This window comes from Sebastes fasciatus, chromosome 3 (assembly GCF_043250625.1).
Source record: "Sebastes fasciatus isolate fSebFas1 chromosome 3, fSebFas1.pri, whole genome shotgun sequence".
NCBI lineage: Eukaryota > Metazoa > Chordata > Actinopteri > Perciformes > Sebastidae > Sebastes > Sebastes fasciatus.
In genome coordinates this window covers 25,651,765-25,668,655 of record NC_133797.1, presented here as the reverse complement: position 1 = coordinate 25,668,655, position 16,891 = coordinate 25,651,765, and the positions used below count along the sequence as shown (strand labels likewise).

The 16,891-nt window shown below is 39.5% G+C and overlaps 2 protein-coding genes across 2 annotated transcripts; both read right to left on the bottom strand.

The window, feature by feature from the left end:
* Nucleotides 1-611: 611 nt before the first annotated feature.
* LOC141764549 (E3 ubiquitin-protein ligase TRIM21-like) lies at nucleotides 612-5,628 on the bottom strand. The gene is made up of 2 exons (XM_074629851.1): nucleotides 5,495-5,628; nucleotides 612-3,019 (listed from the first exon to the last, which is right to left on the bottom strand). The coding sequence occupies exon 2, from the start codon at nucleotides 3,015-3,017 to the stop codon at nucleotides 1,380-1,382; it is 1,638 nt and encodes a 545-aa protein (XP_074485952.1). The 5' UTR covers nucleotides 3,018-3,019; nucleotides 5,495-5,628; the 3' UTR covers nucleotides 612-1,379.
* Nucleotides 5,629-9,701: 4,073 nt separating this feature from the next.
* Nucleotides 9,702-12,868, bottom strand: LOC141764548 (E3 ubiquitin-protein ligase TRIM39-like). Its single transcript, XM_074629849.1, has 2 exons — nucleotides 12,736-12,868; nucleotides 9,702-12,086 (listed from the first exon to the last, which is right to left on the bottom strand). The coding sequence occupies exon 2, from the start codon at nucleotides 12,082-12,084 to the stop codon at nucleotides 10,444-10,446; it is 1,641 nt and encodes a 546-aa protein (XP_074485950.1). The 5' UTR covers nucleotides 12,085-12,086; nucleotides 12,736-12,868; the 3' UTR covers nucleotides 9,702-10,443.
* Nucleotides 12,869-16,891: the final 4,023 nt, after the last annotated feature.

Here is a 16,891-nt window from a genome sequence, read left to right as displayed (position 1 = left end):
AATATGGAGCAAAAGTGGTGCTATACCTAACAGGTAGGAGGAGTAAGGCATGTTAAAAGGTGTTTCTTATCTTTATTATGTTGAAACTTTAAGAAGAGTGTTTTTTCTCATTGCATCACTCATGGATTTTGAAGCTGGAATTAAAACAATCACAAATTTCTAAAATCCTGTTTTCTCTGTCATTATGACATATTGAGTGTAGATTGATGAGGGGAAAAAATGAATGTAAATAATCATCTGCTTATATAATCAATTTGACCCAGACAGACGTGATCACTGTAAGCGGTTTGTGGGTAGCCGACTGAACCAGAGTTGGTGATTGTTGGAAAGACTAACAAAGACGGTTTTGATGAGTTTTATTTTGTTAGTTTTATTTTCTTACAAACTCTCACATAAAACCTGGTATATAAATAACAGACATGTGAAGCACTAACACATGCCAGGTGGAAAATATTCTGAAGACATTATTATTCATCATTATGCTCTCCATCACTGTAGGATAAAAAACGTGGATTACAGGAAACGCAATGTATTTCTCATGAAATAAAGCTTATGTGTAAACCAGTCTTTTCTGTTTAGTGTTTGGTGCTCAAGTCACTGCTTACTCAGGCTTTGTGTTCAACAACTAGTTTATTTACAGTTTTTATTTAACAATCACATATTTACAGATTTCTTTGACTCAATAGCCATCTTACCAGTATTCACAAAACAAATAAAAAGTGACCAGTAATTAATTATACCACATTTCACACAAAATAGAAAATTCTATTAGCATCTATTCTCTTAATTAACTTTCACCATTAACTTTTTATGCCCACTATAATTAAATGACATACTGTATTCTGTAGACACTATAGGAATGTAATAGGCCTTACTTACCTTAACTTTGTTTTGGTAGCATTTCATTTTACAGGTCTGCAAATTTCATGGTAATTAGGTGATAATTAGCAAGTAACCTATTTTACATTTCTTTGGAATTACTGCCAAATTACCCCAATATTTACCTCAAAATGTATCAAAAATGACTATTATTAACATTTATTTAATAAACATTTATATTTAATAGTTATATGATAAAATAGGATATAATCATGTTAAAATGGGGGGGCGGAGAGGTTCCAAGGCCGGAATCAAACCCGGGACATGGCTGTTATACAGTATTGTATACGCTGTAACCACTCGGCTAACAAGGTTTGACAGGGTTTTAAATAGATATTCTCCACATAACGTGGGTCATGATGCAGGATTGAAGACATGAATGCATCAAATCAATGTTTTGGCTATGTAGAAAATAAGATGTAAACTCTGACGTGTTGTCATTAATGTGTACATGTTCCCTTGAATGAAAAAAAAATCAATACATGAAATAAGATAAGTTATTAATTTACTCTGACAGGAGAGATGATCAGAGGGGTAGAGTTTTTACCACCATCATTAACACCAGGACTGAAGTATGGGAGGAGTTTCTCAGTGAAGCAGCAGCCAGTAAAGGAGTAGATAAGAGCTGCAGCACCTACGTCATAAAAGGAGACCAGACCCTCCTCATAATCCACAAACACCCCCACCTTCTGAGGCCGAGACTTCAGAGAGAGAATGACTGGAGGGCCATCAAAAGCTTTGTACTCATTTCCATTTCTCAAACATATAGTCCAGTAACCATCCTCAGGTCTCAGTGAGATGTCTCCCTTCCTGTTGATCGACTCTCTGGCCACTCCTAAGTCCCATTCAGTCTTTCCTTTAACTTGAACCTCAAAGTAAAATCTGCCTGAAGAGAAACTCTGCTTTCCTAAAACACAAGCACAATCAGAAAATCTCTCTGGGTTGTCTGGGAGATTCTTCTTTACCTTACCAAGACGTACTTGTTTCCCATCATCAGACAGGATGAGTTGGGGATTAGCTGTATCAGGATCAAGTGTCACATCTACGGCATACTGCTGGATCCTCTTCAGCTCTGGCTCAGCGACCAGCTTCTTCATCTCCTTACTGAGTGTCTCCTCCAGCTGAGCCACAGCTTTCACCACAGTCCCCTCATATGATGGACGGACGCTGACCTCTGTCCAGTCCTTGGTGGGTGGAGCAGCTTTCAGGGACTGGACACTCTGGAGAAGATGGAGTTGGTCTTCAGAGCGTTTGAGCTGCTCCACTTCAGTCCATCTCTTCGTCAGCTCAGAGATTTCCTGTTCCAGCTCTTTGATGAAAGCTTCGGCCTGTTTTTCTGTTGTTTTCTGCTTCTCTTTGATCGTGTCGATGAGATTGGCCTGGCCTCTCTCAACAGACTCCTTCAGAGCACTGAAGACCTGAACACCTTCTGCTATCTCTCTGTCTGCATCTTCCTCACTGAGGTCAACTGAGTGTTTGATCTCCTGAATCTTCAGTCGTCTCTTCTGGATCATCTGCTGAATTTCAGCCTCTGTCTTCCCCAGCTCGGCCTTCTTTCGTTCATATTCATCTTTCAGAGGAACAACATCATGCATCTTGTGGTCTAGAACAAGGCAGAGCATGCAAACACATGTCTGGTCGGTCTTACAGAACAGCTCCAGAGGTTTATCGTGCTTCGTACACATCCTGCCTTCCAGGTTCTCAACAGGGTCGATCAGCTGATGTCTTTTCAGGCCTGACATTGTCAGATGAGGCTCCAGGTGAGTCTCACAGTAGGAGGCCAGACACACAAGGCAGGACTTCAGGGCCTTCAGTTTGGTTCCAGTGCAGACGTCAAAGGGAACTTCTCCTGGTTTGGACACTTGTTGCTCTGAGCTGCTGCTGGTTTTCTGTTGAGCTGACTGTCTGAACTGAACAACCATCTCAGAGATGAAAGTGTTGACGTGCAGTTCAGGTCTTGTGTTGAAAACCTTTTTACACATCGGACACAGGTACCTGTCACTAGTATTCCAGTGTTCATTGATGCAGTTTTTGCAGAAGTTGTGTCCACATGGTGTACTGACTGGATCAGTGAACACATCCAGACAGATGGAGCACAGGAACTGATCTTCAGATCGCAGATAGTTTGCAGCAGCCATATCTACACACATAGTGAAAGCAAACAAACAAATGTGATTACTGTTCTTTTAAGTATAACATATGATATTAGGTAAAGCAATTTTGAATTATATATCCTGTGTTTTGACTTGCAATGAGCCACGAGCAACCAAAACTATTTAAGCTGTGTTGACAAGGTCAAGCTTGCTACTCTGGCAAAATAGCCTCTAATATATCCATAACATGTTGTGTAGACCAAATACAGTATTATTGAAGAATAACACTGCTAACAAAGCTCTGCTTACTTGATGACAAACACATTTTATTTCTTCTATAACTGCTTCACATTAAAAGCCTCCTGCTGGTTCTCTGGTGGAAAGCTTTTAATATGAAACAGCTAGAGGAAATAGAGGAAGCAGTATGTAGGAAGCGATCAGTAAACAAGGCAAGGCAGCTTTATTTGTATAGCACATTTCAACAACAGGGCAATTCAAAGTGCTTTACAGAAACAATCAAGAACATTGCGACAAAGTGCAAAAGAACATAAAGACATAATTAAAACAGTTATAAAAACATTAAAACATTAAAACATTCAAATCAATTTCAAATCAAATCAATTTATTTTTGTATAGCGTCAAATCACAACAGAAGTTATCTCAAGACGCTTTATATGTAGAGCAGGTCTATGACCGTACACCATAGTTTTGAGACCCAACAGGATCCACCAAGCGCACTGTGGCCAGGAAAAACTCCCCGATTACTGGGAAGAAACCTGGAGCAGAACCGGGCGCAGGGCGGGCGGCCATCTGCCGAGACCGGCTGGGGGGATAGATAGATAGAGTGAGAGAGAGAGAGAGATAGAGAGAGAGAGATATAGAAGCAGCCACAATAGCAGTCTAGCAGCTGTAATAACTAATACAAGTAGGGCTGATAACACAAAACCAATAGTGGTGGATGGAAAGAGTGATAATACAACTATCGGAAAGCCAGCACTGTCCAGCATCTCTCCTCAGTACGTCCATGTGTATTGGTGTGGGACGTCCCTGCGATCGATGCCCGTGCGTTGGTTCCTGCAGCATCAGCATGCTTGCTGGGAGCTCTTGATGTCTTTGGCAGTGATTGAGAAGTGTTATTCTCCAGGCTGCCACATTGTCATTAGGTGTTGGAAATCCCTCGTTAGCATTGGTAGTCCCTCGTACAGACGTAGTTAATTAGGGATGGTAGCAGTTGGTGTCAAGCAGGCACCGACGCGGCAGCAGATGCAGCCACAATACCGGAGACCACCAAGATCCAGGTGAAACCCTGCTCCAAGTGTACCCATGCTCCAGGTATAACCTCGCTCCCTGGTGTGATCCCGCTCCAGGTATGACCTCACTCCAGGTGTGACCCCGCTCCACGGTTAGCTGCGATTAGATTAGAAAATAAAAACAAGCTAAAAATAAAAGCTAGGATAGAAACTAAAATAGCGTAAAACACAAAAGAGTAAAAGCTCTAGTGCAGTATCAGATCATTATCTGGTTTAATAAAAGGCAGCAGCAAACAGGAACGTTTTAAGCTTTGTTTTAAAAGAGCTCAGAGTTGAAGCGGTCCTGCAGGTTTCTGGGAGCTTGTTCCAGATATTTGGTGCATAAAAACTGAATGCTGCTTCTGCATGTTTAGTTCTGACTCTGGGGACACTAAGCAGACCTGATCCAGATGATCTGAGAGGTCTGGATGGTTCATAACACAGCAGAAGATCGGAAATATATTTTGGCCCTAAACCATTTAGTGCTTTGTAAACCAGCAGCAGTATTTTGAAATCAATTCTCTGAGAGACAGGCAGCCAGTGTAGAGACTTCAGAACTGGACTGATGTGATCCACTTTCTTGGTCTTAGTGAGGACTCTAGCAGCAGCGTTCTGAATCAGCTGCAGCTGTTTGATTGATTTTTTAGGAAGACCAGTAAAGACGCCGTTACAGTAGTCAAGTCGGCTGAAGATAAATGCATGGACTAGTTTTTCCAAATCCTGCTGAGACATCAGTCCTCTAATTCTTCTTATATTCTTCAGGTGATAGAAGGGCTGTCTTTGTAATTGTCTTTATATGGCTGTTAAAGCTCAGGTCAGAGTCCATCACTACACCAAGGTTTCTGGCTTGGTCCGAGCTTTTTAACATCACAGATTGTAGGTGAGCACTAACCTTTAATCTTTCCTTTTGGGCTCCAAAAACTACGACCTCAGTTTTGTCTTTGTTCAGCTGAAGGAAATTCTACAGTAATAGTAACAGTAATAATGGCAGGAAAGTAGGAGTGAAACTAAACTCCAAACCACCAAGACTCAGTTAAAAGTTACTAAAGTCCTGAGAACTGATACAGAGAGACTGTTTAAAGCTGTTAAAGTGGGTTACTGTTTAGAGGACCTGAAGACAAACAGTCATAGTTCAGTATGAAATTAAAAGAGTGGAACTTCCTGCCTGAGTAGAGCTGAAGTTTTGTGTTAATCCTGGTTGTTGAAAGTGTAAATATTATCAGCTGTACTCACCAGTGTTTGGCAGAGACTCTGTTGTGTTGTTGAGAAACACCTGATGAACTCAGTTTGAATATTCTTTTAGAGAGAAACGGAGACTTGCGTGGCTGCCACTCTGACAAACTTCCCTCTCGTTTCTGCAGTGTGACGTTGAAGCTCTCGTTTTTCTAGTGTTGCTCCGCCGAGCAAAGGTGGTGATATACCTAACAGGTAGGAGGAGTAAGGCATGTTAAAATGTGTTTCTTATCTTTATTATGTTGAAACTTTAAGGTGCCTCAGATTTACTTTAACCAGAAGAGTTTATTTTATTTGACACAAGAGAGACGTCACACATATCTGTAACATGTCAATAACACAACAAGACTTATTTCCATCATGGTCATTGATATCAAGGCAACATACTGCCATCAAATCAAACAACAAATACAATCTGTATCATCAACAAGAAAATCAAAACATCAGGAAATAAAAATATATATACATACAATTTAACTATAGGCCTTTTCAGACATGGAATATGTAACATTGTGAGTTAAAAATATCATGATAATAAAGAAGAGTGTTTTTTCTCATTTCATCACTCATGGATTTTGAAGCTGGAATTAAAACAATCACAAATTTCTAAAATCCTGTTTTCACTGTCATTATGACATATTGAGTGTAGATTGATGAGGGGGAAAATGAATGTAAATAATCATCTGCTTATATGATTAATTTGACCCAGACAGACGTGATCACTGTAAGCGGTTTGTGGGTAGCCGACTGAACCAGAGTTGGTGATTGTTGGAAAGACTAACAAAGACGGTTTTGATGAGTTTTATTTTGTTTGTGTCGACTTTGACTGAAGTGTGTTTTACGATGCTCCGCCGCTAGAACAGTTGATTCGCCCAGTTGAAACTACAGCAGCGGAGGGCCACACACACAAACATACACCTAATGTAGGCCTATAGCTACATGTTGCAAAATGACTTTTACTCTACCACGAAACATTCATCACTTGACATGACTGTCTGTCTGAGTCATTCCATTCAACCATAAAATATGCAGGTTGTGCAACGAACTGGCAACCATTAAATTCAAGTGAAAGCAATGGAACGGAGGAGGGAAAGTGTGACATCTAGTGGCTGAATGTTATCAATGTTTTCAATAGCACCTTTAACATTATTAAAAGGAAAAACAGCAAATCTTCAACTCTGTGAAGCTGAAACCATGAAATGTTTTTACATGAAATGTGACTTAAACCATCAAAATGATGAATCCATTAATTTTCTGTTGCTCTACTAATTAAATAATCGTTCAGTTTGTACTTGTATAAAGTGTTGGGTAATATAATCTAGAACAAAAAATCATATTTTATAAACTTTTTGTATGTTTTGTCATAGTCAAGTCAGCACACTGACACACTGACAGCTGTTGTTGCCTGTTGGGTTTGAGTTTGCCATGTTATGATTTGAGCATATATTTGTTATGCTAAATGCAGTACCTGTGAGGGTTTCTGGACAATATCTGTCATTGTTTTGTGTTGTTAATTGATATCCAAAAATAGATATAAACATACATTTGCATAAAGCAGCATATTTGCCCACTCCCATGTTGATAAGAGTATTAAATGATTGACAAATCTCCCTTTAAGATACATTTTGAACAGAAAAAAAAATGTATGATTAATTTGCTATTCATTGCAATTAAATATTTTAATTGATTGACAGCCCTGATTAATATCTCTACATCCACTGGATTAAAATGAAGGCTCTGCCTCTTATTGACCTGTTGCCATGGTGAATCGTAGTATCAGAGCTCCATTGATGATGGCTTTTTATGTTCAGGTTCAATCTACTCAGAGTTGATTGAACTGACTCTGATCAGCTGTTCTGAAACCAAGAACTCAGAGTTTCCCTCCTCAGGATTAGTCAACTCAGAGTTCAGGTTTAGAGTTTGTTAAACCTGCTGTCTGAAACGAGGCCGTGTTCTCCACACAGAAACAACAACAAGTTTAAAATCACACAATATCAATAAAACAAGAAAAGGTAAGACAAGCCAGTTTGTTCTCTGCTTTCTGTCCTGCAGCGTATTGTGAGTGCACAGAGTCTGAGCGAGGACGATATAGAATGAGAGGATCGAGAGGAAACACCCGCCACCTTCCCCCTCCTCTTCCTCATGTGGACCCCTCCTTCCATGACGACCTGCTAACGCCTCGGCCTCCATCACTCCGCCGACGTCCATCACTTCCCATCAAGGCGTCCTAAAGGGAATTAGTTTTTTATTCCTGGTTTATCCATGACAGTAGTGTTTGTTTTTTTTACTTAAATTACCCGTTTTGGGGTATAAAGAGTATCTGGATCATAACGACCAGAGAATTACAAGAGCCCGTCCCCGCTCCACCATCATTAGGTATGTTCTCATTAACTGGACTGGGTGTTAACATGAATCCGTTCCTTCCTTCAGGGTGTTGTAGCACGCATCCTGACAGCATCATGTACCAGGTTTACACTGTCTGACAACCATCTTCATGGTTATTATGATATCAGTCGTAGAAAGTGACACAAACAGGAATCTTCTCTCTGCTCGGATGCTTCACAAAGTATTTATTGTTTTATGTTATCAGTCGTCTTTCTGTTCAGTCTCAACTAAACACTTTTTAAAAAGTGATTTTTGTTCATTTTAAAGAGGACGATCCTCTTTAGGAAAGACAAAATAAAAAATGTGAACAAACTATGAAGTTGTCTTGTGAGTTTATTTGATTAGGTCAACATTATGAGCTTTCGTGCTTGTCGCTGTGCACGGGTCAACGCTCGCCATCTAGTGACCAAACATTATTAAAATAAGCATCCTACAACAGTTTGTGTGACTTTGTGCCCAGCAGCTCTTCATTTCTGTACCTGTAATTTTAGAGACCAAAGAGACGTCACAGAAACTACAGTAAAGATCTTCTCCTCCACAGAGATTCATCCACAGCAGGTCAAGACTAAACTTCCTGTTTCACTACTGCGTCACTTTTTCTTTATCATTTCTTCAAAGAAATAACTGCGTTTCGACTCAAAATGTTTTCGTCGCTGGTCAGTCCTGCTTTGCCTGGAATCCCACAATGCTTTGCGATACACTCGTGTCCCAAAGGAAACAGCATTAATGGAACAGTTCAACATTTTAGGAAATATGTTTTATTCGCTTTCTTGCCGAGTGTTAGACGAGAAGATCAATAACACTCACGTCTGTATGTTAAATATGAAGCTACAGCCAGGATGTGGTTAGCCTAGCTTAGCACAAACACTGGAAGCAGGGGGAAACTGCTAGCCTGGCTCTGTCTAAAGTTTAAAAACACACCTGCCAACACCTCTAAAGCTCACTTATTAACATATTGTGTGTAGATTGTTTAATGTGTATACAAACAGAAATGTAAAAACTACACTTTGTGGTTTTAGTTGTATGTTAGAAGTGAAAGGACGAAGAGTCTGAACTCACCACAGTTCTGATCTGATCCATTTGTCTCTGGAAGTGATTCTGTTTTACGGAGATGAATCTCAGTGAAAGAGCTCCAACACATCACTACTGTCTGTGTCTCCGTTTTAATTTGATTTATGATGTGCATTCAGAAACTATACAGATTTACAAGTTTTTCTGTAAAATTAGATTTGCATTCAGCAAAGAACTACCATTGTACAACGAATTCTGACAAAATTAAAGAACGTATTTATTTTAACACAATAACGGGAACACCGGACAATATAATCTGATACAACAGGTAAGAAGTTATAATTGGTGTTTTTTTATATTATTCAGTTTCTCCTTCTGTCCTTTACTTTTTACTCTTTGTTTGGATCCACCATCTCTCCTCAGTCAGTTTTATTCTTCTGCTTCTCCTTCTTCACCGACCTCTTCACCTGCCCTCCAGTTTGGTGGCGTTCAGTTCCAACGCCAGCTGCATTGAGTCGGCGCTCTGCGACAGGAAGACAAACCGGTACAATACCACAAACTCTCACATAAAACCTGGTATATAAATAACAGCCATGTGAAGCACTAACACATAACAGGTGGAAAATATTCTGAAGACATTATTATTCATCACTATGCTCTCCATCACTGAAGGATAAAAAACGTGGATTACAGGAAACACAATGTATTTCTCATGAAATACAATTTATGTGTAAACCAGGCTTTTCTGTTTAGTGTTTGGTGCTCAAGTCACTGCTTACTCAGGCTTTGTGTTCAACAACTAGTTTATTTACAGTTTTTATTTAACAATCACATATTTACAGATTTCTTTGACTCAATAGCCATCTTACCAGTATTCACAAAACAAATAAAAAGTGACCAGTAATTAATTATACCACATTTCACACAAAATAGAAAATTCTATTAGCATCTATTCTCTTAATTAACTTTATCCATTAACTTTTTATGCAAACTATAAATAAATGACATACTGTATTCTGTAGACACTATAGGGATGTAATAGGCCTTACTTACCTTACATTTTTTTGGTAGCATTTAATTTTACAGGTCTGCAAATTTCATGGTAATTAGGTAATAATTAGCAAGTAACCTATTTGAAATTTCTTTGGAATTACTGCCAAATTACCCCAATATTTACCTCAAAATGTATCGAGAATTACTTTATTATAAACATTTATTTTATAAACATTTATATTTAATAATTATACATTAAAATAGGATTTAATCATGTTAAAATGGGGGGCGGAGAGGTCCCAAGGCCAGAATCAAACCCAGGACATGGAGGTCATACAGTATTGTATACGCTGTAACCACTCGGCTAACAAGGTTTAACAGGGTTTTAAATAGATGTTCTCCTCATAACAAGGGTCATGATGCAGGGTTGAAGACATGAATGCATCAAATCAATTTGTTGGCTATGTAGAAAATAAGATGTAAACTCTAATGTGTTGTCATTAATGTGTACATGTTCCCTTGAATGAAAAAAAAATCAATACATGAAATAAGATAAGTTATTAGTTTACTCTGACAGGAGAGATGATCAGAGGGGTAGAGTTTTTACCATCATCATGAAGACCAGGATTGAAGTATGGGAGGAGTTTCTCAGTGAAGCAGCAGCCAGTAAAGTAGTAGATAAGAGCTGCAGCATCTACGTCATAAAAGGAGACCAGACCCTCCTCATAATCCACAAACACCCCCACCTTCTGAGGCCGAGACTTCAGAGAGAGACTGACTGGTGGGCTAGTAGCAGCTTTGTACTCATTTCCATTTCTCAAACATATAGTCCAGTAACCATTCTGAGGGCTCAGTGAGTTGTCTCCCTTCCTGTTGATCGACTCTCTGGCCACTCCTAATTCCCAGTCAGTCTTTCCTTTGACTTGAACCTCAAAGTAAAATCTGCCTGAAGAAAAACTCTGCTTTCCTAAAACACATAAACAATCAGAAAATCTCTCTGGGTTGTCTGGGAGATTCTTCTCCACATCACTATCATTCACTTGTTTCCCATCATCAGACAGGATGAGAGAAGGATGAGCTGTATCAGGATCAAGTGTCACATCCACTGCATACTGCTGGACCCTCTTCAGCTCATCTTCAAATAGCTTGTTTATATCTTTACTGAGTGTCTCCTCCAGCTGAGCCACAGCTCTCCCCACAGTCCCCTCATATGATGGACGTACATTGACCTCTGTCCAGTCCTTGGTGGGTGGAGCAGCTTTCAGGGACTGGACACTCTGGAGAAGATGAAGTTGGTCTTCAAAGCGTGAGAGCTGCTCCACTTCAGTCCTTCTCTTCATCAGCTCAGAGATTTCCTGTTCCAGCTCTTTGATGAAAGCTTCGGCCTGTTTTTCTGTTGTTTTCTGCTTCTCTTTGATCGTATTGATGAGATTGGCCTGACCTCTCTCAACAGACTCCTTCAGAGCAGTGAAGACCTGAACACCTTCTGCTATCTTTCTGTCTGCATCTTCCTCACTGAGGTCGACTGAGTGTTTGATCTCCTGAATCTTCAGTCGTCTCTTCTGGATCATCTGCTGGATTTCAGCCTCTGTCTTCCCCAGCTCGGCCTTCTTTCCTTCATATTCTTCTTTCAGAGGAACAAACTCATGTGTCTTGTGGTCTAAAACAAGGCAGAGCATGCAGACACATGTCTGGTCGGTCTTACAGAACAGCTCCAGAGGTTTATCGTGTTTCGTACACATCCTGTCTTCCAGGTTCTCCACAGGGTCGATCAGCTGATGTCTTTTCAGACCTGACATTGTCAGATGAGGCTCCAGGTGAGTCTCACAGTAGGAGGCCAGACACACCAGGCAGGACTTCAGGGCCTTCAGTTTGGTTCCAGTGCAGAAGTCACAGGGAACTTCTCCTGGTTTGGACACTTGTTGCTCTGAGCTGCTGCTGCTGCTGGTTTTCTGTTGAGCTGACTGTCTGAACTGAACAACCATCTCAGAGATGAAAGTGTTGACGTGCAGCTCAGGTCTTGTGTTGAAAACCTTTTTACACATGGGACACTGGTACCTGTCACTAGTATTCCAGTGTTCATTGATGCAGTTTTTGCAGAAGTTGTGTCCACATGATGTGCAGACTGGATCAGTGAACACATCCAGACAGATGGAGCACAGAAACTGATCTTCAGATCGCAGATAGTTTGCAGCAGCCATGTCTACACACATAGTGAAAGAAAACAAATAAATGTGATTACTGTTCTTTTAAGTATAACATATGATATTAGGTAAAGTCATTTTGAATTATATATCCTGTGTTTTGACTTGCAATGAGCCACGAGCAACCAAAACCATTTAAGCCGTGTTAACAAGCTCAAGCTTGCTACTCTGGCAAAATGGCACCTAATATATCCATAACATGTTGTGTAGACCAATTTGTATTGAAGAATAACACTGCTAACAAAGCTCTGCTTACTTGATGACAAACACATTGAATTTCCTCTATAGCTGCTTCACATTAAAAGCCTCCTGCTGGTTCTCTGGTGGAAAGCTTTTAATATGAAACAGCTAGAGGAAATAGAGGAAGCAGTATGTAGGAAGCCATCAGTAAACAGTAATAATAGAAGGAAAGTAGGAGTGAAACTAAACTCCAAACCACCAAGACTCAGTTAAAAGTTACTTAAGTCTTAGATCTGACACAGAGAGACTGTTTAAAGCTGTTAAAGTGGGTTACTGTTTAGAGGACCTGAAGACAAACAGGCATAGTTCAGTATGAAATGAAAAGAGTGGAGCTTCCTGCCTGAGTACAGCTGAAGTTTTGTGTTAATCCTGGTTGTTGAAAGTGTAAATATTATCAGCTGTACTCACCAGTGTTTGGCAGAAACTCTGCTGTGTTGTTGAGAAACACCTGATGAACTCAGTTTGAATTTTCTTTTAGAGAGAAACAGAGACTTGCGTGGCTGCCACTCTGACAAACGTTACTTCATTTCTGCAGTGTGACGTTGAAGCTCTCGTCTTTCTAGTGTTGCTCCGCCTCTCACTGCAGCTCTGTTGGTTTTGTTTCCTCCCTCTGATTTACACGGTTATTGGGAAATATCAGGTACTCTCTGGTTAATATGAAGCAAAGGTGATATACCTAACAGGTAGGAGGAGTAAGGCATGTTAAAAGGTGTTTCTTATCTTTATTATGTTGAAACTTTAAGGTGCTTCAGATTTACTTTAACCAGAAGAGTTTAGTTTATTTGACACAAGAGAGACGTCACACATATCTGTAACATGTCAATAACACAATAAGACCTTTTTACATCATGGTCATTGATATCAAGGAAACATACTGACATCAAATCAAACAACAAATACAATCTGTATCATCGACAAGAAAATCAGAACATCAGGAAATAAAAATATTTATATACATACAATTTAACTATAGGCCTTTTCAGACATGGAATATGTAACATTGTGAGTTAAAAATATCATGATAAAGAAGAAGAGTGTTTTTTCTCATTGCATCACTCATGGATTTTGAAGCTGGAATTAAAACAATCACAGTCATTATGACATATTGAGTGTAGATTGATGAGGGGAAAAAAGTGAATGTAAATAATCATCTGCTTATATGATCAATTTGACCCAGACAGACGTGATCACTGTAAGCGGTTTGTGGGTAGCCGACTGAACCAGAGTTGTTTGTTTGTGTTGACTTTGACTGAAGTGTGTTTTACGATGCTCCGCCGCTAGAACAGTTGATTCGCCCAGTTGAAACTACAGCAGCGGAGGGCCACACACACAAACATACACCTAATGTAGGCCTATAGCTACATGTTGCAAAATGACTTTTACTCTACCACGAAACATTCATCACTTGACATGACTGTCTGTCTGAGTCATTCCATTCAACCATAAAATATGCAGGTTGTGCAACGAACTGGCAACCATTAAATTCAAGTGAAAGCAATGGAACGGAGGAGGGAAACTGTGACATCTAGTGGCTGAATGTTATCAATGTTTTCAATAGCACCTTTAACATTATTAAAAGGAAAAACAGCAAATCTTCAAGTCTGTGAAGCTGAAACCATGAAATGTTTTTACATGAAATATGACTTAAACCATCAAAATAATGAATCCATTAATTTTCTGTTGCTCTACTAATTAACTAATCGTTCAGTTTGTACTTGTATAAAGTGTTGGGTAATATAATCTAGAACAAAAAATCATATTTTATAAACTTTTTGTATGTTTTGTCATAGTCAAGTCAGCACACTGACACACTGACAGCTGGTGTTGCCTGTTGGGCTGCAGTTTGCCATGTTATGATTTGAGCATATATTTTTATTATGCTAAATGCAGTACCTGTGAGGGTTTCTGGACAATATCTGTCATTGTTTTGTGTTGTTAATTGATATGCAAAAAAATATATATCCATACATTTGCATAAAGCAGCATATTTTCCCACTCCCATGTTGATGAGAGTATTAAATGATTGACAAATCTCCCTTTAAGATACATTTTGAACAGATAAAACAATGTATGATTAATTTGCTATTCATTGCGATTAAATATTTTAATCGATTGACAGCCCTGATTAATATCTCAACATCAACTGGATTCAAATGGAGGCTCTGCCTCTTATTGACCTGTTGCCATGGTGAATCGTAGTATCAGAGCTCCATTGATGATGGCTTTTTATGTTCAGGTTCAACCTACTCAGAGTTGATTGAACTGACTCTGATCAGCTGTTCTGAAAGCGAAAACTCAAGAGTTTCCCTCCTCAGGATTAGTCAACTCAGAGTTCAGGTTCAGGCTTAGAGTTTGTTAAACCTGCTTTCTGAAACGAGGCCGTGTTCTCCACACAGAAACAACAACAAGTTTAAAATCACACAGTATCAATAAAACAAGAAAAGGTAAAACAAGCCAGTTTGTTCTCTGCTTTCTGTCCTGCAGCGTATTGTGAGTGCACAGAGTCTGAGCGAGGACGATATAGAATGAGAGGATGGAGAGGAAACACCCGCCACCTTCCCCCTCCTCTTCCTCATGTGGACCCCTCCTTCCATGACGACCTGCTAACGCCTCGGCCTCCATCACTCCGGTCGACGTCCATCACTTCCCATCAAGGCGTCCTAAAGGGAATTAGTTTTTTATTCCTGGTTTATCCATGACAGTAGTGTTTGTTTTTTTTACTTAAATTACCCGTTTTGGGGTATAAAGAGTATCTGGATCATAACGGCCAGAGAATTACAAGAGCCCGTCCCCGCTCCACCATCATTAGGTATGTTCTCATTAACTGGACTGGGTGTTAACATGAATCCGTTCCTTCCCTCAGGGTGGTGTAGCACGCATCCTGACAGCATCATGTACCAGGTTTACACTGTCTGACAACCATCTTCATGGTTATTATGATATCAGTGGTAGAAAGTGACACAAACAGGAATCTTCTCTCTGCTCGGATGCTTCACAAAGTATTTATTGTTTTATGTTATCAGTCGTCTTTCTGTTCAGTCTCAACTAAACACTTTTTAAAAAGTGATTTTTGTTCATTTTAAAGAGGACGATCCTCTTTAGGAAAGACAAAATAAAAAATGTGAACAAACTATGAAGTTGTCTTGTGAGTTTATTTGATTAGGTCAACATCCTGAGCTTTCGTGCTTGTCGCTGTGCACGGGTCAACGCTCGCAATCTAGTGACCAAACATTATTAAAATAAGCTTCCTACAACAGTTTGTGTGACTTTGTGCCCAGCAGCTCTTCATTTCTGTACCTGTAATTTTAGAGACCAAAGAGACGTCCCAGAAACTACAGTAAAGATCTTCTCCTCCACAGAGATTCATCCACAGCAGGTCAAGACTAAACTTCCTGTTTCACTACTCCGTCACTTTTTCTTTATCATCTCTTCAAAGAAATAACTGCGTTTCGACTCAAATTGATTTTGTCGGTCGTTAGTCCTGCTTTGCCTGGAATCCCACAATGCTTTGCGATACACTCGTGTCCCAAAGAAAACAGCATTAATGGAACAGTTCAAAATTTTAGGAAATATGTTTATTTCACTTTCTTGCTGAGTGTTAGACGAGAAGATCAATAACACTCACATCTGTATGTTAAATATGAAGCTACAGCCAGGATGTGGTTAGCCTAGCTTAGCATAAACACTGGAAGCAGGGGGAAACTGCTAGCCTGGCTCTGTCTGAAGTTTAAAAACACACCTGCCAACACCTCTAAAGCTCACTTATTAACATGTTGTGTGTAGATTGTTTAATGTGTATACAAACAGAAATGTAAAAACTACACTTTGTGGTTTTAGTTGTATGTTAGAAGTGAAAGGACGAAGAGTCTGAACTCACCACAGTTCTGATCTGATCCATTTGTCTCTGGAAGTGATTCTTTGTATGTTTTACGGAGATGAATCTCAGTGAAAGAGCTCCAACACATCACTACTGTCTGTGTCTCCGTTTTAATTTGATTTATGATGTGCATTCAGAAACTATACAGATTTACAAGTTTTATTGGAAAATTAGATTTGCATTCAGCAAAGAACTACCATTGTACAACGAATTCTGACAAAATTAAAGAACGTATTTATTTTAAACCAATAACGGGAACACCAGACAATATAATCTGATACAACAGGTAAGAAGTTATAAATGGTGTACTTTTTATTATTATTTATTTAGTCTGGGATTCTATTTATTTATTTATTTATTCTATTTTGGCTTCAGTTTCTTCTTCTGTCCTTTACTTTTTACTCTTTGTTTGGATCCACCATCTCTCCTCAATCAGTTTTATTCTTCTGCTTCTCCTTCTTCACCGACCTCTTCACTCGTCCTCCAGTTTGGTGGCGTTCAGTTCCAACGCCAGCTGCACTGAGTTGGCGCTCTGCGACAGGAAGACAAACAGGTACAATACCACAAACTCTCACATAAAACCTGGCATATAAATAACAGCCATGTGAAGCACTAACACATGCCAGGTGGAAAATATTCTGAAGACATTATTATTCATCATTATGCTCTCCATCACTGTAGGATAAA